Genomic DNA, 25,658 nt, shown 5'->3' with positions numbered 1-25,658 from the left:
GAAGCTGGTGACTGAGTTTGGTAAAGTGAGTGAAAGAAGAAAGTTAAGAGTAAATGTGAATAAGAGCAAGGTTATTAGGTACAATAGGGTTGAGGGTCAAGTCAATTGGGAGGTGAGTTTGAATGGAGAAAAACTGGAGGAAGTAAAGTGTTTTAGATATCTGGGAGTGGATCTGGCAGCGGATGGAACCATGGAAGCGGAAGTGGATCATAGGATGGGGGAGGGGGCGAAAATTCTGGGAGCTTTGAAGAATGTGTGGAAGTCGAGAACATTATCTCGGAAAGCAAAAATGGGTATGTTTGAAGGAATAGTGGTTCCAACAATGTTGTATGGTTGCGAGGCGTGGGCTATGGATAGAGTTGTGCGCAGGAGGATGGATGTGCTGGAAATGAGATGTTTGAGGACAATGTGTGGTGTGAGGTGGTTTGATCGAGTAACGTAAGGGTAAGAGAGATGTGTGGAAATAAAAAGAGCGTGGTTGAGAGAGCAGAAGAGGGTGTTTTGAAGTGGTTTGGGCACATGGAGAGAATGAGTGAGGAAAGATTGACCAAGAGGATATATGTGTCGGAGGTGGAGGGAACGAGGAGAAGAGGGAGACCAAATTGGAGGTGGAAAGATGGAGTGAAAAAGATTTTGTGTGATCGGGGCCTGAACATGCAGGAGGGTGAAAGGAGGGCAAGGAATAGAGTGAATTGGAGTGATGTGGTATACCGGGGTTGACGTGCTGTCAGGGGGTTGAATCAAGGCATGTGAAGCGTCTGGGGTAAACCATGGAAAGCTGTGTAGGTATGTATATTTGCGTGTGTGGACGTATGTATATACATGTGTATGGGGGGGGTTGGGCCATTTCTTTCGTCTGTTTCCTTGCGCTACCTCGCAAACGCGGGAGACAGCGACACAGTATTAAAAAAAAAAAAATATATATATATATATATATATATATATATATATATATATATATATATATATATATATTTATCTTATTTGTTTTGCTTTGTCGCTGTCTCCTGCGTTAGCAAGGTAGCGTAAGGAAACAGACGAAAGAATGGCCCAACCCACCCACATACACATGTATATACATACACGTCCACACACGCAAATATACATACCTATACATCTCAATGTACACATATATATACACACACACAGACATATACATATATACACATGTACATAATTCATACTGTCTGCCTTTATTTATTCCCATCGCCACCCCTCCACACATGGAATAACAACCCCCTCTCCCCTCATGTGTGCGAGGTAGCGCTAGGAAAAGACAACAAAGGCCCCATTCGTTCACACTCAGTCTCTAGCTGTCATGTAATAATGCACCGAAACCACAGCTCCCCCTCCCCACTCCAAATCCACATATATATATATATATATCCCCAAACATGCACATATACATACATATACATATTCAGTCTCTAGCTGTCATGTGTAATGAATTGAAACCACAGTTCCCTTTCCACATCCAGGCCCCACAGACCTTTCCATAGTTTACCCTAGACGTTTCACATGCCCTGGTTCAGTCCAATGACAGCACGTTGACCATCCTGGTTACATCCACACACATTCAGACACCCCAATCTGAGCCTTCAAATAGGATGAGCACTCCTTGCTTGACTCCTTCTTTTGTTCCCCTTTTAGAAATTTAAATACAAGAAGGGAAGGGTTTCCAGCCCCCTTTAACCACCTTCTACAACATGCAAGGAATACATGGGAAGTAAATGTGAATAAGCGCAAGGTTACTGGGTTCACTTGGGTTCAGGGATAAGTTAACTGGGACATAAGTTTGAATGGAGAAAAACTGGAGGAAGTTAGGTGTTTTAGATCTCTGGTAGTGGACTTAGCAGTGAATGGAACCATGGAAGCGGAACTGAGTCACAAGGTGGGGGTTGGGGCAAGGGTTCTGGAAGCGATGGATGTGTGGGAGGAAAGAACATTATCTTGGAGAGCAAAAATAGGTATGTCTGAAGGAACAGTAGCTCTAACAATATTATATGGTTGCAGGGCTTGGACTTTGAATAGGGTTTTACAGAGGAGGGTGGATGCATTGGAAAAGAATCCTTTTTTTTTTCTTTTTTTTTTCTGAGGGCAATTTGTGGTGTGAGGTGGTTTGATTTAGTAACGTAAGGGTAGGATAAATAGAAATTTTTTTTTGCACTTGCTATTTCCTACACGAATGAGGTAACACCAGAGTCTGATGAAAAATTGGCCATATTCAATCATATCTATTATTATCTGTCATCTGTAATAGTGTATTATGCGACTGATCACATAATAATGAGATAATGAAAGAAAGGAATAAGAGTCACCATTATAACACTCAAGAAAGGTTACTAATACAGGTTAAGCATTCCTAATACGAAAATCCAAAATATGAAACTTTTTAGCAGCAACATGATGTAACAAGTGGAAAATTCCATACCTAAACACATTATTTTTTTCAACGTATTAATGACATTTCATATTTTTTACTGTTAAGTACTTATAGGTGAGTATATGTAAGAAAATGATTGCTTATCAGTAGCGTATAAACTCAAGAGTCAGGAATGAAGGTGATGCCAAACAACCACAGACTGTCAACATGGGTGACTGAGGTTGTGACACCTTAGCTTGCTGGTGGTTCAGTGTTAAACAAAATTTTTTCATGCACAAAATGATTAAAAACATGGTTTGAATTACATTCAGGCAATGTGTATAAGGTGTATATGAAACATAGATAGATTCTGTGTTTAAACTTGGGTGCCACCCCAAGATATCTCATTATGTATACGCAACTATTCCAAAATAAAAAAAAATCTGAAACACTTCAGGTCCCAAGCATTTCAGATAAGGGATACTCAACCTGTAATACAAATAATATCAAAATCATGAAAGAATGGTCAAGCTTCAATTCTAGATTATTTTGACTCAGAACAACATCTAATTACATAACAATATCTCCTCTTTCTCTATCTCCCATTATAATACAAACATATCTATTTCGTGGAGGCCAATAAGCAAAAAAATATATCTATAAATAAAAATCTATTCTTAGAGTAATGCTGTGAGGTAAATAACAATACATAATTGAGACTCCTTAGAGCAGGGAATCTGGCAAAGAGAAGTGACACACACACCAATACTATCTCTTTTACCTGCTCCTTTAAGGTCGTGCGTGTGCTTGTAAAACTAAAATAAGATTTCTACCATAATACTCAAAGATAAATAATCATATAAATATCAAAACAATGAAAAAGTGAAGAAGCTTTATTTCTTTGGCAACTGCTGACAATACTGGCTTCACTTACACTAGGAACCGTTATCGATGCCTCACCTTGTCACTTTCAATGCTTTAAGAGTTAAATGTCTATAACATCATTCCTAAAATGATCCAAAGACAGATCCTCATGGACAAGTAATTCACGATTATCTTCAACCTGGTGTTTCCTCTGGCATGGCTAGAAGGTGACTGACCATAGGGAAATATCCTAACACACTGTTAACTTGGCAACCATCCATGCCCATTGGGAAGCCTTCAAGCACAAGACAGAAATTTGATACTTACATTTATGTCTTAAGAAGTTGCTCACCTCACTTAAATACATGACTAGAGGAGTTACTAAGTTGAAATGAATTGGGAAGTATAAGTATATTCAAGTATCTATGAACAGTGTCCATATCAATGAACAGTGTCAATCAGCAATTGAGGACTGGATAAGAGATCAAACTAAATTGTTCATGTTATCTGTGAAATTAATACTAGTCATTTCTACACAAAACATACCTGACAGAGGAAGATGGCATATGTGAGAAAGTTCATAGCAGATAAGGAAACAGAAGTTTCGTCTATCAATGTGCTGTAAAGACCTGTTACTTGCCGACATCTTATGTATTGGTCTAACCACCATTAGAACTAAAATTCTATCATCCAACTAAAATGTAAAAAATCTGATAACATGATGGATGTCAGTTATGTGACTGCCTACCTCATAAGGATCCAAACAGTCAGAATCCTTCAGGTTTTCAAGATAATAAACTTTCTGGATGCTTTGTAAGTTGTCTCTGTAAAGGGTGCTTGTTTCAAGTGGTTTTGAAGTCGCCATCACACCACATGCTTGAAACAAATATCTGAAGATTTAATATTTGTGGCTCTCTTGTGTAATTCATTAAAACATCCACACCTTTCCAATGGCCTTTTCAGTGGCAGTGATACCTAGCAGCTTGCCAAATTCGGAACAACACATACCTGTGTAAGACATATAAACAAAATATATAAGGTTCAAACAAAGTGGAAAATTTCTGCCCCCTCCCTCCTTAATCATAATCTAAAATAATTCAACTATATTTGAAAAACAAAAGTAACCAGCCCAGGTTGCTGTCTTTTCTCTTTAGCCTCATATACACAAGGGTTGCTAGAGTTCAATCTACAAACAGAAAATCTCTCCATCTCAAACATAACACTCAACAACATGCTTATGATTCTTTTTCCTTTAATCACAAATCTCCTTTACCACTGAGGTCTGGTAGTAGGAAAACTATCCACCAATCTTTGGTGTAAAAGGCAACTAATGGGAGGAAGCAGAGGCCTGGGACTCTTCCCTCCTTACATCATAACTTTCTAAGAAAAAAAAAAAAACAAGGAGCTATGCGATAATTTCTCCTCAAAGGCTTTGGCTTGGGTGTCTGTATGTGAATGGGTGTGACAAGAAGGGAGAAAACAGATGCTTTACTTGCAAAGAGTAACGTAGATGTTTTCACTCCGAGTGAAACTAAGTACAAGGATCAGAGTAAATGAAGGGGTGGCACTTTTGATGACGGAGGATTTGTGAAGCTGTATTAAAGCTTATGGAAGCGAGATCAAAATCAGACCATATCATCTGATAGTCAGAGGAGTGAGGAAGACTGGGAAATGTTCTTGAAGGACTTGAGTGAGTGTTTAAGCAATTCTGATGTGAGAGGTCAAGTCCTTAAGGTGGGGAATTTGAATACAAGAGCAGGGTATGTAACAGATGAGGGTATAACTAAGGTGCACAGGGTACCCAGTAAAAATGAAAAATGAGAACTGCTATCATAGTTTGCTGAAAATGGATTGATGATGGTTGGGAAGGAAGAGCTTAAAATGAGCTTGGAAAAGAGACCACGGTGCAGAGAAACCAAGTGAGACTGATTTAAAAGTGGTGAAAAGTTAGAATGAATGAAACAAGGGGAGTGGAAGAGAAGTAGAAGGTATTTTGGGAAGCAGTGCTTACATAAGCAAGTGAAGTGTATGTTATGAAGGTTTGATGCAGGAATATGAGAAAGAGTATTGAGAGGTGGGATGAGAAAGTTAAATCACCTGTGAAAGACAAAAGAGAGGTGTGTGGATGGCATCTGCAGGGAAGGAGTGCAAGAGACTGAGAGATGTAAAAGAAGAGAGGAGTCAAGAGGAAGGTACAGGAATTAAAATACAAGACAAATGAGAAACAGGGTAGGAGAGTATCAGTGAAGTTCAAAAAGATTTTGAAACTGTACCAGAAAGTGAAAAATGAGGAGAATGAAGCAAAAAATAGGATAAAAACTGAGAAAAATCAACAGGAATGCGGAAAGAGGTACAGAAGAGGTGAAAAAGGGATGGAATATGTATTCCAAGAACTGGTGAATGTGTTCGATGATAGGGTGGCAGATGTTGCATATTTGGGATGAGGTGGTACATGGAGATAATGTTATGGCAAATGATTTGGTGAAAAGAGAAGAGGTGGTGTAAACATCACACATGGCAAAGTGTGGCAAAACAGCTGGAGTGAACTGAGCTGCACTCAAGTTTCTCAAGAAAGAAGGTGACACTGTTGTTGATTGATTTATTAAGACCTTCAACATATCCATCACCACAGGTAAGGTGTCTTGCAGAATGTATATACAGTGCCCTTATCTTAAAGCAAAGGAGACATAAATGAATGCTTCCATCAAAGTGGTATAAGCCTGTTGAGTATACCTGATATATTGAGAGATAATGGTTATTGAACAGGTGATGGACCGCACTTAACATCATAATGAGGAGGAGCAAAGTGGCTTCAGGAGTGGTAGAAGACATGTGGACCAATTGACTGCTTCAAAAAAACTGTGTGAAAACTACTTAGAGAATGAGAAGGAACTATAAGCGGAAAAAGCACATAACAAGGTTGACAGAGATGTCTCATGAAAAGTGTTATGAATATATGGTGTAGAAGGAAAGCTACTAAATATACTGAGAGGAATCTATATGAATACACCATGCGTTTCAGTAGAAGAGAAGGAGGGCAGGTGGTTCTTAATCCAAGGCTGCTTAATCTGTTCATGAATGGGGTGGTGAGGGAGATAAATGCAAGGGTATTATAATGAAAGACAGGGTTTCAAAATGCTTAGGGTAAGGGGGCCTGGGAAGCGAGTCCATACTGTTCGCAGATAATGTACATGACACCTCTGGGAGCATCTTCTGGGGAGAAACTCTAAAGGCAGGCATCCAAGATGAGGAGAATGTATGATAAATGAAAGTACTTCATATGAACACTAATAATGTAATGAGATGTAAAAAGGGTAAGACAAGATGGTTTGCATTTGAATTTTAATTGGATAATCCTGGAGGAAGTAGAGTCCTTTGGTAGCTCATAGAGAATATGACAGTTGATGGAACCATGGAAGCTAAGGTTGGGAAATAGGGGCCTAAGATTCTGGGTCCATTGAAGAGGATGTGGAAGGAGAGTTCAGTGTCTGTTAGGTCAAAGGTGGGTATGCTTAATGGTACAGAGGTTGTAACAGTGTTGTATGGATGTGAGTCTTGGACCTTGGATGCAAAGAACAAAAGAGGGTAAACATGAATAAAATCAAATGCCCAAGGACCAAATGTGGTGTGAGACAAGTTGATCATGTAAGGAATCCAAATCATGCTCCATAACTTTGCATTCTCTACACACTTCATTAGCATTGCACAACAAAATCAGAGCTGATACCATTGTGAAGTTATATCAATATTGTTTAATAAGTTTTGTTGGATTCTAGAAGTGTTTCACTTACCTTCATCCCACATTTTCCCAAGCATATACCCCTCGCCCACTGTCACCATTGCTATCAACTTTGAATACTGGATGATCTTGCTCTGCAATGCTACTATCAAGCATGGAAAATACAAGAGTTGTGAAGAATGAATTTAAGCAAAATATGCATTAACAATATCATACAAGAAATTAGGAGTATATAACGGAATGTGTGGGGTAAATTAATGTAAAAGTTGTCATGCAATTTGCACAATACATTTATATAAAAAAAGAAATTTAAACAAAGAAATTTTCACATAACCTCCCTAGCAGTCAAGGCTTATCTTAATGTTCAATATTCTAGTTGAAAAATACCAGTTACAACCATTGGTATGTACCATGTGATTTAACAAACAGACATGCAATCCTCAGGAGCAGAGGAACTTAATGATTGTATTTCACCTACCATTTTAAGCTTTTAAGTAGGATTAGGTGGTTTTTATAGGTTTCATATTTCTTATACAATTTACCTACTACACTTTAAATAACTCCATATTTCACCTGACGTACATATCCCTCACAACTTTGCCTTATTCTATATTGCATGATAAAATGCAATTATAAAATTCATGCTCCACATCTGGTGTATTCTCTAAACACCACATGGTACAAGTCTAGCTAAGTTCCACATCACTATTAGCTTTGGATTTAGTATTAACTTGTTCTACAATACCACTGCTGTATTCATATAACACAATAACAGCTGCAAGCATGAACTACAGCACTGTCTCACTGAATGATACTAAATACAACAAAAGTAGTAGAACTGGAAAAATGTGAGGATGATTACAGTAAATGCACATAATACTCCATAGTAAATCAACAGAACCTATAAAACCTAATGTAACCTTACAGTAAAGCTCTATCATGTTTAATATTCTATTAGTCAAAATATACCACTCAAACCTATGAGTGCACCATAAAAATTACAAAAGATTATCAGCAAACAACAAATAGCAATGTAATTCCCAAGAGGAGACAAATTTGCTGTTGGTAAATTTCCACTCTTAATTTGGCTACTAAGTGAGGTCAGGTAAGGTTTTCATAGATTCTACTCACATTTCAAAAGTATATTCCTAACTTTAACATCAACTAACCCTGACATTCTGCAGTATAATACTCAATTCTACACTGCTTAATGCTAATGTTTTGCAAACATATCACTTTTACATTACTCAAATCAACAGTTTCCTTAATACACATAACCCTCAATACTATCACTGTATCTAATTCAATATTCCACAACTGTTATTATATTATGTAAACACTACACTGACATTGCAAACTAAACTCAAAATTCAGAACTTATGTGGATGTGAAGAAAACGTGATAAATCACCCACTAATCTAGCATTGTAAAATAGAACCAAAATCCAAAGCACCGTGATACAGAGAAACCAAGACTTATTAAATAACGTTCCAATTCAAACTTCCTAGCCAATGCCATTAATGTAATTAATACAAATCCAATCACACACATTCCTTCCAAACCCTATATCAGTGGAGTCCTTAAGCTAGCACTTCATTACCCTCTGAATTAAAAATCACCTATCAATCAGTGTTCATAATTAATGTATCTAAAATGTGCAGGAATTCGGTTACAATTAACGAATCTGTCCAACTCCATAAGAAGTTTTCGTGATAATGCAAACATTATTCCTTTCATAGCAGGAATACAACAGTGCCAATTCCCTTCCAGTACACCATAGGAGCACAGCTCAGTTTCTCAAGATAATGATAATAAATTATACCTCCCAGTTGTATTCAAACAGAGGAATATCAGGATCTGAAAACAGTTCCCAGCAGTTATCTACCATCCCAAGCACGATTAAGTGCAGGCTTGCTCATTAACAACGATACTACAATACCCGAAAACAAGTTGCTAAGCCCTTACCCTTTCCTAGCACCAATTCAAGAACATCAGGCTCCCTTCCATCAACTATAAAGAGCTGCAACTTCCTCTCAAAAGCAATATACTGTATCTGCCAAGCCTCCTCCCATTAGTAAATGACTACCGCCTTGGTCCTTCCATCATGATTTACAGATAATAAAAAATGTACTACAAGTTCAGTTAAGAGTGTAACAGTAGAGCAGCACAACACGTACTTGTGGCATAACAGCATGAGGGTCATATTGAGGGCGAAACACAGTCAAGACTACTACAAATTGTCAGCCATTGTTGATGCGTTTCCTCTACTTCCAATATTCACCGCCAGGGGGAAAACAAAGAAAACAAGGGAGCCTTCCCTTGCGTTCTCTCCTCTAATTTTGCTTACAGTCAATCTATAATTTCCTAATTGCATTAAAATAATACGAAAGTAAGAAACGATCTTCGATCTTTACCAAAGATAATCATTCAAAGAGGCCACTAAGAAGAATTTTGCACAATCATTGCTCACCTATTTGTTTACTATAAACCACATGACTGATGGACGATAACAGTCTAAATGTACGAATACTGAGAACAAAATAAAAATAAACAACATTACAAACTATAATAGCTTCAGATACTACTCGATAACCTATCGGTACGGACAGAAATTCGATGGAAATATGTGGACTTACATGTGCTGACAAGAAACATTCATGAACACAACGAATCACCTTAGAGGCATATTACATCACAAGTGCGCGCACTCACACACACACACACACGCACACATACTAGCTAGGACGTTTAAGCTACTATAGAAAACACAGGTATGAGGTCAATAACGAATGTAGATGATAAGATATGTATCCTTGGTCATATGTTATACTGTATATTCAGAAAATTTGTCGAAACACTCGACACTATTTTAAGTGGATGAAAGAGGGATTGGTAGGCCTACCGGAGAACTAACTTCTTGTCTTAAATCAAAAGGTGCTAAAAGAATATCGTATTAGATTACTTATCACTATGACAGTTTGTTAGATTCTAGATAAGATAATAGAATATAAATAAGTAAAAACTTATAACTGAAAAGGAACCGAGAGAGACAGCAAGATTCCAAGGGAAGTCGGATCATACATACCGAATCTTAATAACTTTTCCAATAAAAGTGAGTGCTCCTTCAAAAGATGGGTCTCTGTGCTAAGAGTGAGTGATCCTTCAAAAGATGGGTGAGTGGATGTGTCGTTAAACCGCCATAAGACGAGGGTCATTGGCCATCTGTTGAAAAAAGGTAATGGTAAGGAGAGTGTAGGAGACAAGATTCAACCTTGAGGAACAATGATGTTAATCGTTATGGGAAAGGAGAAAAGATTGATCCATCAACAACTATTGAAATATACAGACCAAAGAGGAAGCTAAATATGAGGGAATAAAGACAGTGAAGACCAAAAGAGGGGACTTTGGATATGAGACCCCCAATGATGTACCCTGTCAAAAGCTTTTGATGTATCAAGGGCCACTACACAGGGTTCTCCAAAATCCTTCATGCATGATGACCACACGTGAGGGAGACAGAACATATATCAACAATGGATTTTGTCTCGCGTAAACCATATTGATGATCAGAGAGAAGACTGAGCGATTCAAGATGTTTGAAAATATAGAAAGTGAGAGGAGATTCGAAGACTGGAAATGGTAGAAGTCAATGCAACAGTACGATAGTTTGAGGAGTTAGAAGGGTCCCCCTTCCTCATGACAGAACGGAACAATGCATGTTTACATGAAGAATGAAAAATGATGGTTCTTAAACAGAAGCGGAACACGAGCAACCTCAGGCGCATGATCAGAAGCATAATCTTTCGACACGGGGATTGATGCTATCTGGTCCACAAGTCTTGCTTGTGTCCAGAGAGAGAGAAGTGGTTTTCCAACAGTTTGAAAAGAGACTACAGGGAAGGCATATGTTTATTAAGGGTAGTGTCAAGGGATGAGGATATGCCAGATTCATATCAAGTTGGAGACAGTTATAGTACTACCAGGTCGGGGGAAAAATAAAGGAGAGGTAGTGTGACAGAAATTGTTTGAGGTATCTTTAGCCAAAGACAAGTAGGACCTATTAGTGGATGAAGAGGAGAGGTGTTTGCACTTACATTGGATAAAGGAGCACTTCGCCTCACGGACAACGTCAGCAATTATTACGGGCAGAGATAAATGTTGAATGGGAGCCGGCGGAAGGAAAGTTTTTCCCTATGATTTCGATGTATCTTGTCAAATCATTACGTAATACTAAAGTCAAGTTTATATCAGGCCAAAGTTAGAGTTCTTCCGAACTGTCAGACCTTAGTTGATAAAGGGCAGACTAACAACGAGGACTCGCGAAATTTATCTTTGGCATAATACTCAGGTCATGAAACCTTTATAAATTTTTAATTCATTATAAGAAAATATGAATAACCAATATTTCCTTTCATTTTGATATGTAAATTAGTTTCATACAACTACACTCATATATCTAAAACTTGTGAGATGACTTTCATTTGATGGCGGGGTAACACAAGATATATAGAAATATAAAGGAAGCAAAGCAAAATGAAGGAAAATCCTTTTAACTACTCCAAGTAAAATGATCAATGAAGAAATAGTTAGTCAGATGAAATATGTGTGAACAGATACGTTAAATAGATTTTGCTTTGGATAAGGTTAAGGGTGGGTCTTGGAAGACGGTGAAAATGCATTAAGCATCCTACATTTTTAATTCATGGCATAGTGTCCGAGCTGTAAAACACTGCTATTTGATTATGTATCATGAAAAATGAATAATTCATGGACCTTGAAAATAGTTGTAGAACAAAGGAACAAGGAAGACAATATTTCTAAAGTGTAATTTTCGACTCAACAACTTACGATGTACGTACGAAGGCATTAGGGACGGGCAGTAAAGACGCGGGTTAGGTGCTGAGTGGTAAGTGCTGCTTCCTTGATTTGACAATGATCACGACCAGTTACACTATTAACTAATCTTTACTAGTCGTAATATTTTGGCAGGCAGACGTATCAAAGTTTCTTATGAATGTGCCATACGATCATTTTATTCAGCTTTGAAGAGGAAGTTATTGACATTGATTCTGGAGCTCATGTTTTGCTTTGACACTGCTTGATCTAGGATCATTATTAAACCTGTCGCAAGTCTTGTATAATGAGGTCGAGGTTGTCTCCAGGTGTGGTCTGTAGGGTGAAGATGATGGGTTTCCGTGGGAAGGTTTCAGCAGAGTGGAAGAAGAGGGTCAAGTCAGAGTACACGCGGCTCAGATCATTAAAGAGGTTCAAACGTGCAGACGAGATCAAGGCAGCATGGAATGATAACCGAAGCAAGCTAAACGGTAAGCTAGAGCGACACTAGTATGATAACTGAGGCAGGATGAATGGTAAGGTAACGTGTGGGATTAGTATGTTGACTGAGGCAGATAGTATTAAATGGGCAGTAATGGGTAAAATTTTACTTGGGAACAAAAAATAGAAAGAATTTGTGGCTTTGGAAGAAATACATATCACGGGATTTCTTTACTCACCTTAGAAGTGATATATACCAGTATAGTGTGGTGTAAGGCATTTTTTTTTTTAATTTTTTGACTAATGTAAAGTGGGAGGGGGAAGACTGAGATGAAATAGGGTTCTGAAGCTCATGGAGGATGTTTGAATTATTAACTTGAAAAGCTAGTGAAACAGAAATAGAAAATTAGCAGAATTTGTGAAAGCCTCACCAAATATTCATACACATCAACAATTTCAAAGCAGGTAGTAATTTTTCATTATGTCTTGGCTGCAAGGTGAAGTTAGGTGAGTTTTCATGGGTTCTCCTCACTCCTACGGGTGCATCACTTGATTTTTACTTCAATTTTTTTCTCTGATCTTCATAGACCTACCCAGTATCAGTTATTCATGATGCAGTAGTTATGTTACTGACTAGTATATATGAGTAGGTCAGATAATGTTACACAGAAATTTTTTTTCTCCTCATTTTCCACTTTATCTACTATCTACCATAGAGTAAGTCTTAAAGAGTTTTTGAAAATACCAAAGTTTATATAATTTTCAATTCCAATCAAAGAAAATGGTCAATTTTAATTTTAAAAAGTCCATTGGGGATGCAGAAGTGCTTTTACCACTGAATTCATGAGGTGAGTGCAAAATATTGGTTTCAGACTTTGAAGTCATTGCAAAGTGTTGGTTTGAAACAATCAAAACAATTAACCTAGATCTTGTAGGCTTCATCCATACCCCCTAGTCTATCTACCTCGGTTTAACCCAGAGGTTGCACAAGAGAAAATAAACAATAGAAATGTAATAGATGGTAAAACAACATTTGATCCATTGTTACTCTTAAGCCCTCCAAACAACTGCTATGTATATATTGTTATAGGAAAAAAGTCTTCACATCACACAGCACCAGTTTAAATTACTGCTAGATATAAGTAGGTCATTGATATGCATTTCTTCCAAATCATTATTATTTCGATGTTGCCTAAAGGTAGAATTTTACCCCGTAATGTTGTGGGTAGTACCTGTCTGCATGGTGATTTCCCCCTGCATCCTCATTTTAGTGACACTTGGCATGTTTCTCTTTCAATCCGGAACTGTTAGTGACAATTGGTGTGCTTTAGTTGTAGTAGGTCATGGTAGCTCAGATGGGATTAGTGTTTCATGTTGGGTATAGACTATATTTGTAAAGATTCCTTCAAGGCTAAGTTTGTTGTATCTTCGAATAATTTTGAAATGATGGTGAACTCTGTGGGGAATACACTAAGAACAGTGGAGTGTGATGTGGATGATTATTTTTCATTCTAAAGTAATGGTAGGGAGGGCTATGAAGGTTAGTGAAAATAAAAAACAAAGAAAACCTTATGTAACTTCCTCCACCAGCTGAGAATTACCATACTTATCAGTATTATTTTCAAAACATATGTTGATGTTGTTTACTTTATCCTAGCAATGGCTTAGAATGTGTGTTTACTCATGAACACATATGCAAATAGCACATAAACCCTCAACAGATGGATCTAAAACAATGTCATTAGTTGCATTTCGATAATATTTGCAAGTGTAAAGTAGATATCTGCTGGTAGGAGAGGTTAGATGAGTTTTTTAGGTCCTTTTCATTTGTAGAAGCATTTTACTTACTTTAATGGTAATTAACCCTTTATAAGAGCCCCATTCTTGACATTTATTACCTCTTAGAGAATTAATGATAGTGTTGCACATCACCCTCATCTAGTACTTTTTTATGGTATTTTCCACTTTGTACACTAATTGCAGAACAAAATCATTGATATTCCAAGGTTAATTTTGATGTACCCCTAAACTGTAATTTTGCTATATTTAGACGTGCCTCTTCCAACTGTCAGAGAATTAATGATTCTGTTACACATTACCCTCTTTTAGTCATGTTGTACTGTATTCTCTTCAGTGTACATGATTTTTGTAGAGCAGAATCATTGATATTCAAAGGTTGATTTTGATGTATCCCTAAACAGGAGTTTTGCTGTATTTAGACATGCCTCTGCTAACTTACTGTTATCAAAAGGCATTATGCGCTTCCATTATCATAAAAAGTGTTAGATCTGATTTTATGTCTGGTAATATTAGGAATAGTTACATGCCATTAGAGTAAAAAAAAAGAAAAAGAAAAAAAAAAGTTTTCAGTTTTTTGGGATATTTTTCTCTTTCCTTGCTCCACCATAGTAATTGACTTTTTTCATGGTAATTCTTTACTTTAATCAGTTATTTTATTCATGGATATATTGAATTTAGAAAAATAGTGGTGAAGTGAACTTATTGGGGCATCACACTGAGAAAGTATGGATTTGAAAGAAATGCATGTTAACGAACTCCTTGCGCTTTAGAAATGATTGAGTTCAGGAGAGCATGATTTGGATCATTGCTTTTTATCATATGGTACTCAATCATCAATAGGGAGGAGAGGTATGGAAATGTGGGTTTAATTCACTTTTTATACTCTGAATCACATTATAGTCTCGTCTCTTTCTTTGTGTGATTTTCACCATACATGTAGTTTTTAGATATTTTTCTTTTTTTTTTTTTTAAACATGATTTACACTCACAAAAGTTTATTTACATCAGTAAGTGGATAAATAACTTTCTTGTCCCCAAAGATATCAGCACTTAGATCACATAGATTTTTTTTCTTTCATTAATTCATTTAACTTCATTGGTGAGCCAGTACATCTAGCATCATGCCCAGCTGACGGAGTGCATTTTGACGTTCTGTAGGTGATTGAAATGCATGATAGTTTTTAATGACTGTTCTGGTAGGCTGCTTGTGAAAATTGTGGATTGGTGGAAGCGGCCGTCAGCTGGGATTTCATACAAAGGAAGGAAGCTTTATCATGTGATGATGAAAGTAGTCCCAAAAGCATTGTCAGAATATGAAACATTTTTAGGGTTAACTGTGCAGTTCCTCAGAAATTTTCTCTCCTACATTGTGATAAAAATAAGAGATTCTTTCTCCCTTACAAAATATGTCTATATTTCAATGTACTTTATCAAAGAAAAGGCCAAAAAGAATAGTGTACTTTTCCTTTTTGTTGGTGTAGGAGGGTGTCGAGTGAACAAAGGAGGAGGGCCTAGGGTGGTGGAATGTATGCTCCCTGTATATTAAGTATATGATGACATGATGTCCTTCTGTTTACACCTGTAGTAATCAAGTTACACACTTTATGGTTTTTCAGTGCATCGTTCACATTACATATACATAAATTTTATGTATCTTTTATGTTGTATGTATTTTCTTTGTATATTTTTTGTTTGTTACCAAATTTTCTTGGAGAAAACTTACATGAATTTATGAACAAATATTTTCACTTCGAAAATATCAGTACAAACACCAGAGAAATTGTTTGTGTATTCTAAAACTAACTGTATGATGAGTGCCTATGAATGGCATCATGTCGAACTTCCATGCACTCTCCAATGATCTATAAGTGCCTGAGATGTGCAATGTTTTTTCCAGATATGTCATTGGTTACCTCTGACATATATGAGACATATGGAATAGTGAAAGGGCTAATTGATGTAGAAGTTGGTGATGTACATGTAACAATCAACATAACCTTTGAAAACCTTATTTTACCTCCCCTTGCAGCCAAGATTTTTTGTAGAAATATCCTATTATGACCCATTTACTCCTGGCTTCTTATCCACAAGAAGTTTGCAATTGTATTGGCAGATGCCCCGTCGAGATAGTAGCTATGACAATGGAGAGAAATGTCAAAAGTTAAAGATGTATTCAGTTGGATTCACTTATTAGAGTTTACTCCTTAGATGTTTCTTTTTGCCACCAGGGTATATGTTTTGTCGCCAACTGATGTTTCTTTTGATGTTCAACAAAGGGTAGAGGCAACTGCTTGTCTGACTGTTGACTTGAATTGGAATTGAGGTCTCTATACCATTTCAGCTTTGGTTTAGGAGTCCATTATCAAAGATATGTTTTTTAGAATATACTCATAAATTTCCTCAAACATTTCCATAGATAGCAGTTTGGAGTATTTAACAGATGATGTATTCTGTGATATTTCTCCATCTACTCGGAGACAGTATCAGTCAGTCTGGAAGATCTTCCAATCTTTTCTAGAATATTCTCATTACTCAGAGGTTTCTGAAGCTTGTAATACTATATCCTCCACCAAGGTTCCATATAGGAGCCACTGTTATTAGGTTTTGGTTTTTAGTCAGTGGTCCTGTTTGAAGAAGTCTCTCCAATCTTTCATTTTGAAGAGGCTGGTTGCTTCTCTGTAGTGGAGCAAGTGGGAGGGATCAATTATCCCACACCTTTTACATACTGTGCATTTATGTATTACATACTGTGCATTTATGTAGTTACTTTGCTTCTCACCATCTCTTGAAAACTATGTCCAGGCATGAAAACATACTCATTTTTTGTTAATCATCGGTTTTAAGTCTAGGGGAATCAGAACCCTAGATTTTGGCAAAAATTCAGGTAAGTAAGTTTAGAAATACCTGTGTTATGATTTAGTCTTGGATGACATTGATTAGAGGGCACCATTCATTATGCTTCCTCCCCTCTCGTTTTTTTTTTTTTTTTTTTCCAAAAGAAGGAACAGAGGGGGCCAGGTGAGGATATTCCAAAAAAGGCCCAGTCCTCTGTTCTTAACGCTACCTCGCTAACGCGGGAAATGGCGAATAGTTTAAAAGAAAAGAAAGAAAAATCTCATAGACTTTGAGATCACGAGAGACTTTTGAATGGAACATCAATTCATTCATCCAGTAAGCTGTAGAGTTCTCAGCATAGATCAATTCTTCCTGGATTATGAAATTTTTTTTTGTCAGCCCAACTAGGCCTGCGTGCTAGAGCTCAATAACGTTTGATGTTATTAGGAAGGGAGCATAAACCTTGGCCTTTCTGAGAATCCTTTCCTTGCTGGGGATTAACTAGAGAGGCATTACTCCTTTACATATTTATTTGATGATACCTTAGTCTAGACATGACTGTGTGGCACTTGGCTACCACCTTTAGGACATATGGGAAGCTACAAGATGCACATCAGGTAACTGATATTTGCCTTTTTTTTCTACTCATCCTTCATGTTTGTATGCATTCAAGCTTATTGGACTTTCAGGTCCTCTAACCAAAAGTTTTTGCTTCCCACCCTGCCTTCTTGTCTGTTTCTTTGGAAGACCTTTTTCTGAATTAATGGTTTCACCATTGGATTGTAGTCTGTGTGTCTGAGAATTATGGAGTGGTGAGTCAGTGCTGATCCTGGCAGACAGTGAAATGGTGACATCATCACCAGTAGAGAGGTACCATCAGATTGCAAGAGGGTCAATCTGGGTCTGAGTGATCAGACCAGTTCTACTGGGTGGTGATTAAGGGATGGATGAGGAGCAGTTACTTCCTAAGAAATCAAAGGGTTAGAGGCTCATAATCCCTGGGAATTGTGGGGTTCTCTCAAGTTTGTGTGACATTGCCCTGAAGAGAAAGCATCTTTCTTTCTTGTACTCATACAATTTTATGCAGCTTAAACATTTTGAGGTCATGTTATTACAATATCGTGTGTGTCTGTAAGAAATATTTTTTTTTTTGTGCTCTGACTTCAGATTTTCCAACCACTTGTGTGACACTTTAAGACATTGGTACTATCAACATTTCTGTTTCATCACCACCTTCACTCAAAAGGCACAACAGGTGCCCAAGATTTCTCCTTTGAACCAGAGTTAATGATTATATTGAAATTTTTGGACATTGATGCTGTCACCTCCTCACTCCTTCACCACCCTCTACATCCATCACAACCTTTGCCTCATCACCTAAATCCCCATTAGCATAATTTGCTGTGTCACTACCTTCACTCCATTACTGTCCTTGTTCTTTCACCACACTTGCCCCATCACCAGCTTTACTCCATAACCACCCATGCTAGATCATTATATTCAACCTATCCATCATCTTGCAGCCATATCATTCTTCTGTAGGTGGAGCTGTTCATTTGTTTTAGTGAAATGTTTAGGAAAAATCAAGATAGGACTTTTTATTGTTGTAATTTTGTTAGTAGTTTGTTAGTTATTTTTTGGGTTCTCTGATTGCAGCAAGTTAGTAATGTCTGCTGAAGGATTAAGGATTTTTTTTCTCATGCGAGATGATCAGGATTAGCTGTTGGAAGGTTTTAGGAAGATTCAGATTAAATAACAACATTTAGATATCTGTGTTCTGCATATAATGTCCAAAGTTGGCATGTTGATCAAGACTACATTGTATTGTTTATTGAAGAAACTGAATTCCTTTAAGCAGTGTGTTGTCTTAGTAATAGGAAACAACAGGAATATTGTTTGTGCTCACCAAAGAATGGTACTCGTGATATTAACTGTACAGTACAGTGCATTATTTATGTACACCAGAATTTCTGCAGTTAACACATTTTATACATCATTATAATCCCTACATCATGATGTGTACTAATATGAGAAATTAATTTTATTTCTCACCTTGGAAAATATTTGGTAACTGTGCCAGGTAATTGATGTCCCTGACACATGCATGAAGATAAGATGTAGGTTTACATCAGTTTATTGTCCACAAATGGTGATGGTACATCTGTTAATCATCTCTCTTGACAACTTTGCTGTTGAAGTTTTAGACTGCTTTCTGTCTTGTAAAAATTCCTCTCTCTTCCCTCTTCCCCCTCATGCTATCTGTGTCTGTCTGTCTGTTATCCTTAGCTGATTACCCATTTACTTGGTGGTGGATCATGTACATATATGTGTCTTTGGTTGAAATAAGTTTTGCTGAAATGGGTTTTGCAGCCCAAATCAACAGGCTGATAAAAGGGCAGGGATGTCTGGTTTGCTTAGGGTAGATTTGGTATCCTGCTATTCCACTTAACAGAGGTAGTCTTAAAGGAATGTCCAAATCAGTCAAAGGCATGCTGTAAAACAATAATAGAATTGAGAGGAAAATACCTCATAATCATTAGTAAGCCAGAATTCTAAGAAAAAAATTATTCATCTACAGTTGAAGAAATGTAATGTGTCTGGTGTATATATTAAAGTGAAAGAAATAAAGGTTAGAATGTGAACAAATGAAATATATTGTAATATACAGTTGAACACCTGTACTGTGTAGTTCAGTGTATCATACTGTAGTGTATGACATTTTAAGTACTATGTAGAAATATAAAGTTTATAGTATAAATTGCATCATTTTACCTGCCTTCTTCCACCACTGCTGAACCACTGCTGTCCATATTTATAGAAGACCCAGCTTTCATCACTGGTGAGTATGAGAATTGGTCTTCTTGTTAGCACTTATTTCAGTTTTTCAGAAAATAACCTACTTATTTCAGAAAATTCATCAGCACATCTTTCTGAGTAATTGCAAATCAGAGAGGTTCCATTGTTCACTAATGTTCATAGCCACTGGATTCTAAACTCTGGCATGTGATTTGGAGCAGTGTGTCAATTTGATTTGTTACACTGAGGGACTAAGAGATATTTTATTCTCAGATTATTTTTCTTTTATTTTTGTATCCCCCACTGCACATGATATATTCAGGATGTAAATGTCATCACCCCAGCATCTATATGTGTGTATGGACATATTTTTGTTAGCATGATAACAATACCAGATAGAAACTTCTTACTTGCACCGTAGGAACCCCCCCTGTGGAGGTGATGAACTTCATACTCTTTGGGGCATTTAATTGCACAAAATTGCATATTAAGAAATATTGATTTTTTTATTGTAAGTGCTATAACCCAGGAGTAGTGAAAGGTGGGAGGTTCAGATAAAATCAGATACTTTTACTGGACAAAGAAAATTATTTACAGTTTAATGAGTTCATGGCAAAATTTTCCAAAACTTTATTGAGTATTTATCCTGTGATGGGACATCAGACAGTGCAAGTGTCTCTTGTTTTTTTTTTTTATTGTGTGGGTGGAAGAGAAATGAACTTAGACTTAGACTGTATGATGAAATTCATCATTTGTTTTGAGTCTGGTCATGCATCATTTGAGTTGAAATCCAAAAGCAATTTCTTTTAAAACTATTGGGGTAGCTGGTCATGCATCATTTGAGTTGAAATCCAAAAGCAATTTCTTTTAAAACTATTGGGGTAGCATGAACTGTGACTTAAGCAACTGCACATAGGTTTAGATACAAGGATCAGTCTACTTGAATCAGAGTAATAAAGAAAGACTTGTGGATACAGATAACTATAAAAGAAACGTTTTATATCATTTCCCTTTCTAGTCTTGCCTCATAACAATTCATGTACAATGATTTTTATAAAACCATATCTTTGATTACTATTTGTGTAACAAGGGCATTTCATCTTTTTAAAGGAAGATATGGTGTTTATATTTTTGATGTGTAAATAAATTATTCCTATATAAATTTATATTTTACTGTTTGTCAGACTTATTGGAACAAGAGGATCAGACTGTAATCGGGATGGGGCCAGTGTGGGTTTGCTCTGTGGAAGCCCCACCACATCAGGCTGTAATGAGACGCACACATGTTACTTCTTCCTGCAGTGAACCTCTTTCAGTACCCATCAAAACAATAAATGCTGTCAACCCAATCCCCACCATGTACACTTGGGCCCCCTTGCAACAGAACTTTATGGTAAGAACAGTGTAATATTGTAAGGGTCAAAGAGAAATGGCACTGTTGTCATATTATGGTAAGAACAGTGTGATATTGTAAGTGTCAGAAGAGGAATGGCTCTTGTCATATTACTTATGAACTATTGAGAAATCTTTAAAAAAAATTTGCACTCCTAAGAAATTGTCTTTGCAGGCATTGTGACCTTAGGGATTTATTTTAGTTTTCATAACCTTGGAATAGGGTTTATCATTTAGGACACATTTTATCTTCATTTTAGGTTGAAGATGAAACAGTTCTTCACAATATACCATACATGGGCGATGAAGTGCTCGATCAGGATGGAAAATTTATTGAGGAATTAATCCGCAACTACGATGGAAAGGTTCATGGTGACCGTGAAACTGGTTTCATCGATGACGAAATATTTGTTGAACTGGTGGACACACTTGTGCAACAGTATCAGGTTTGTTTATTATTTCTTTACTTAACATTGAGTTAGGCATGATTGTGCATCTGAATAATCATTTAGTATGGAATAGGGCCTACTGAACTCTGTATTTAATAACTTTAGATACATTTAGACTGCTCATATCCCAGTATCATGTTCCATTCAGCTAATGTTTTAATTCTTATCTCTTTACAGCTTCCACAAAATATTACTTTTTGTCTGTTTTTCCATATCGTTTCAGTAGATTTTCACAAATATAAAGAGTGAACCTTCACCTGTCTTGAAAATTCAGCTTGTTCTCAAGCTATGTTTGAATATTTCAGTATTACTCTTGACAAAGGTAAACGAATTGAAATGTCCATATTAACTTTGAATAGGGTAAATTGCCAGAGCTCCGAAGAACATAAAAGGAAAATATGCTTTTTGTGGCAACAAAAATTTTTGGGAGATGATGCTACTGACAGTTCTATAAGCATATAAAATGCAGGTCTGTTGCAATAGAGTGGCTACTATGGTGTTACTGCTTGAGATTCATTTTTTGGGAAGATGAGGGTAGACTTTGCAGAATGGATGAATTGAGGAGTGTCAGGACAGGGATGATTGTAGATTCTTGCATCAGAGATAATAATAGATAGATAGAATAGATAGGAAAAACTCCAGAAGTTTCTGACAGGGCTTGGGAGAGTGAGTAAAAAGGGAAAGTTGTGAGCACTATATATTTGTAAATAGAAGTAAGGTACATGTAGTGAGGTGCAGCAAGGGACTGACATGGAATGGTTTGAGTGGAGTTTTGTAGGGAGGGAGGACCTGGAGGGAGTAGATTGCTTAAGGATATGGAAATTGACATGGCAGTGGATGGAACCATAGGGCTGAGAGAGTCATAGGGTGGAAAAGGAGCCTTAGGTCTTGAGTAGATTGAGGAATGTGGGAAAGGAATTGTCTTTGTCTTAAATGGCAATGATGGACATGTTTGAAGATGTAGTAGTCCCAACATTGTTGTATGGAGGAGGGTCTTGGGTCTTCAATGCAAAAGAAGAGAAGGGGTTAGGCATGTTGGAAATGAAATGCCTGTGGATATGTGGTATGAGGCTAGTGCTTTAATGAGGAATGACATTGAAAGAGTAATGGTAATAAGTTCAGTTTGATTGAGAGGGCCATTTTGGCTGTGCTGAAGGAGTTTGGATGTTTGGAGATGAGTGAAGAAAGAGCGACTAAGAAGATATGAAGTAGGAGTCACTGGGAGTATGTATGAGTACTTCATCGAGATTTTGCCAAAAGGCAGGGCTAGCATGCGGTCCTTATCATACATTACCTTGCCCTGTGAATGATACTGTTTGTTTATGTATCCATGTTCATTAAATTTGAATCTATCCTGGGTTCACCTGGGACTGACTTAATCATATTTTAAAGGGGAACTGAAAAAAACATGGAAGGATGGAATGAAAGGGACTTTGGAATGTTTGGGCCTCAACTTCAAGAGGGTGAGATGCATGCATGAGAGGGAGTGAATTGATCAGTGTATATACAGGGGCATTGTACTTTTAGTGGCTGAGCCAGGGCATATGCAGCTGTTATGATAAACCACAGAGTAGTCGTTAGAAACTTAGATGTAGATGCTAGGCGCTTGTTTCAGTACATTATATGTGAGAGTAGATGTGAGCAAATGAGTACATTGCTTGTTCCTGATGCTACCTGTATAGGGTGCAGAGGCAGTATGGATAAAGAAATGGTTTGTAATGATGATGAGTGAAGTTAAATAAAGTATTAGATAATTGCAATTTAAGAACATTTGAGGAAGTGAACCCTTGGACTAACCATGAAATTTTGATATAGATTCTAAGATTTTACTGATTGTACAGAGCATGTTTTTCATGGGTACTGACTTAAATAAAGGGAATGACCACTTGATTAAAGTAGATAAACATGACTAGAATTATTAAAGATTTAAAGTAATTAAGGAGGGAAATAGTTGTCTATCTAGTCAATACTGATGACGCAAGGCTGATGATATTTGAATTTTTATTTCAGAAAAAGGAGGAGGCTATAAAGGACAAAGCAGAGAGAAAGGGAAGTGTGAAGAAGGAGATGAAGACAAAAGATAAAGATGATGAAGAGGAGGAAGAAGAGGAAGAAGAGGAGGATGAAGAAGAGCAAGAAGATGAAGAGGAAAATAATCCCCGTAATAAAGAGGTAAATTAGGGAAATTCAAGCAAGCAATATAGTTGAAACACTTAGGATTGTGATCAGACATATGTCATTAATTCTTATTTTGAATAAGTTGTATCTGAATTTTGCATATGCACTTACCTCTTTGTAATGTAGGTGAAACATTTAAGATTTTGATCTGTCGTGTTTCTTCTATATTTATTTTGAATAAGATGTCCACAAATTTTGCATATGCACTTTCCGAGTAAGTAACGTAAGGGTAAGAGAGATGTGTGGAAATAAAAAGAGCGTGGTTGAGAGAGCAGAAGAGGGTGTTTTGAAATGGTTTGGGCACATGGAGAGAATGAGTGAGGAAAGATTGACCAAGAGGATATATGTGTCGGAGGTGGAGGGAACGAGGAGAAGAGGGAGACCAAATTGGAGGTGGAAAGATGGAGTGAAAAAGATTTTGTGTGATCGGGGCCTGAGCATGCAGGAGGGTGAAAGGAGGGCAAGGAATAGAGTGAATTGGAGCGATGTGGTATACCGGGGTTGACGTGCTGTCAGTGGATTGAATCGGGGCATGTGAAGCGTCTGGGGTAAACCATGGAAAGCTGTGTAGGTATGTATATTTGCGTGTGTGGACGTATGTATATACATGTGTATGGGGGTGGGTTGGGCCATTTCTTTCGTCTGTTTCCTTGCGCTACCTCGCAAACGCGGGAGACCGGCAAAAAAAAAAAAAAAAAAAAATTCCTTTATGCATCATTCCTTACTTTGGTTTTCTAAATTAGGTGAGGTCAACAATTTCATGAATTTTAAGTTCGGGTTTGAAGTTAGAACTATAACAGATATCTGCACGTGCTCGTAGTTTTTATATTATTATTGTTATTATTATTATTATTAATATTATTATTATTATTATTATTATTGTATACTTTTTATACTTAACCGGTTTCCCATGTCAGCAAGGTAGCGCAAGGAAACAGACGAAGAATGGCCCAACCACCTACATACGCACGCACATATACATAAATGTTCATACATGCACATATACATGCATATACATTTCAATGTATACATATAGATACATGCACAGACATATACATATATACAAATGTACATATCCATACTTGCAGCCTTCATCCATTCCTGTCGCCACCCCACCACACGTGAAATAGCATCCCCCCCCTCTCCTCCATCGAGGTAGTGCCAGGAAGAGACAAAAAAGTCCACATTCGTTCACACTCAGTCTCTAACTGTCATGTGTAATGCATTGAAACCACAGCTCCCTTTCCACATCCAGGCCCCACACTCCTTTCCATGGTTTACCCCAGACACTTCACATGCCCTGGTTCAATTCATTGACAGTACATCGACCCTGGTATACGACATTATTCCAATTCACTCTATTCCTTGCACGCCTTTCACCTTCCTGTATGTTCAGGCCCCGATCGCTCATAATCTTTTTCACTCCATCTTTCCACCTCCAGTTTGGTTTCCCACTTCTTGTTCCCTTCACCTCTGACACATATATCCTATGTCAATCTTTCCTCACTCATTCTCTCCATATGTCCACACCATTTCAACACACCCTCTTTTGCTCTCTCAGCCACACTCTTTTTATTTCATGCATACATACATATTTGCCATTTCCCACATTAGTGAGGTAGTGTTAAGAACAGAGGACTGAGCCTTAGAGGGAATATCCTCAGTTGGCCCCCTTCTCTGTTCCTTTCTTTGGAAAAGTAAAAAAAATAGAAAGGGAGGGGAGGATTACCAGCCCCTGCTCCCCCCCCCTTTTAGTTGCCCTCTATGACACGTAGGGAATACATGGGAAGTATTCTTTCTCCCCTATCCCCAGGGACTCTGGTATGTGCATTACACGTGAAATCTAGAGACTGAGTGTGAATGAGTGTGGCCTTTTTGTTTTTGTCTTTTTCTGGCACTTCTTCGCTGAAGCAGGGGGTAGTGATGCTGTTTCCTGTGGGGCAGGGTGGTGCTGGGAATGGATGAAGGC

The 25,658-nt window shown here is 37.4% G+C and overlaps 2 protein-coding genes across 7 annotated transcripts in view; one reads left to right on the top strand and one right to left on the bottom strand.

Annotated features, from left to right (window-relative positions):
• The window catches only part of Asx (Additional sex combs), a 92,715-nt gene extending 83,470 nt beyond the window's left edge, over positions 1-9,245 (bottom strand). For 2 of the 4 annotated variants that reach the window (XM_071659322.1, XM_071659341.1), the window contains exons 1-2: positions 9,143-9,245; positions 3,975-4,234 (exon numbers count right to left, since the gene is read on the bottom strand). The gene's annotated coding sequence lies outside the window, so the exon portion shown is untranslated. Of the gene's footprint in view, positions 1-3,974; positions 4,235-9,142 lie in introns of those variants that run through there. The other 2 variants (XM_071659311.1, XM_071659332.1) reach the window with 1 other exon arrangement.
• Positions 9,246-11,746: 2,501 nt separating this feature from the next.
• Positions 11,747-25,658, top strand: part of E(z) (histone-lysine N-methyltransferase E(z)) — a 104,573-nt gene continuing 90,661 nt past the window's right edge. For 2 of the 3 annotated variants that reach the window (XM_071659262.1, XM_071659277.1), the window contains exons 1-6: positions 11,747-11,871; positions 12,128-12,289; positions 19,693-19,713; positions 20,855-21,063; positions 21,323-21,508; positions 23,522-23,683. In XM_071659262.1, the coding sequence (XP_071515363.1) occupies positions 12,148-12,289; positions 19,693-19,713; positions 20,855-21,063; positions 21,323-21,508; positions 23,522-23,683 (720 nt within the window). In that variant the 5' untranslated portion in view covers positions 11,747-11,871; positions 12,128-12,147. The remainder of the gene's footprint in view (positions 11,872-12,127; positions 12,290-19,692; positions 19,714-20,854; positions 21,064-21,322; positions 21,509-23,521; positions 23,684-25,658) is intronic. The other variant, XM_071659270.1, reaches the window with a different exon arrangement.

The sequence above is a fragment of the Panulirus ornatus genome, chromosome 5 (assembly GCF_036320965.1).
Source record: "Panulirus ornatus isolate Po-2019 chromosome 5, ASM3632096v1, whole genome shotgun sequence".
Lineage (NCBI taxonomy): Eukaryota > Metazoa > Arthropoda > Malacostraca > Decapoda > Palinuridae > Panulirus > Panulirus ornatus.
The sequence above is the reverse complement of the archived record's forward strand: the minus strand, read 5'-3'. Positions and strand labels throughout refer to the sequence as shown.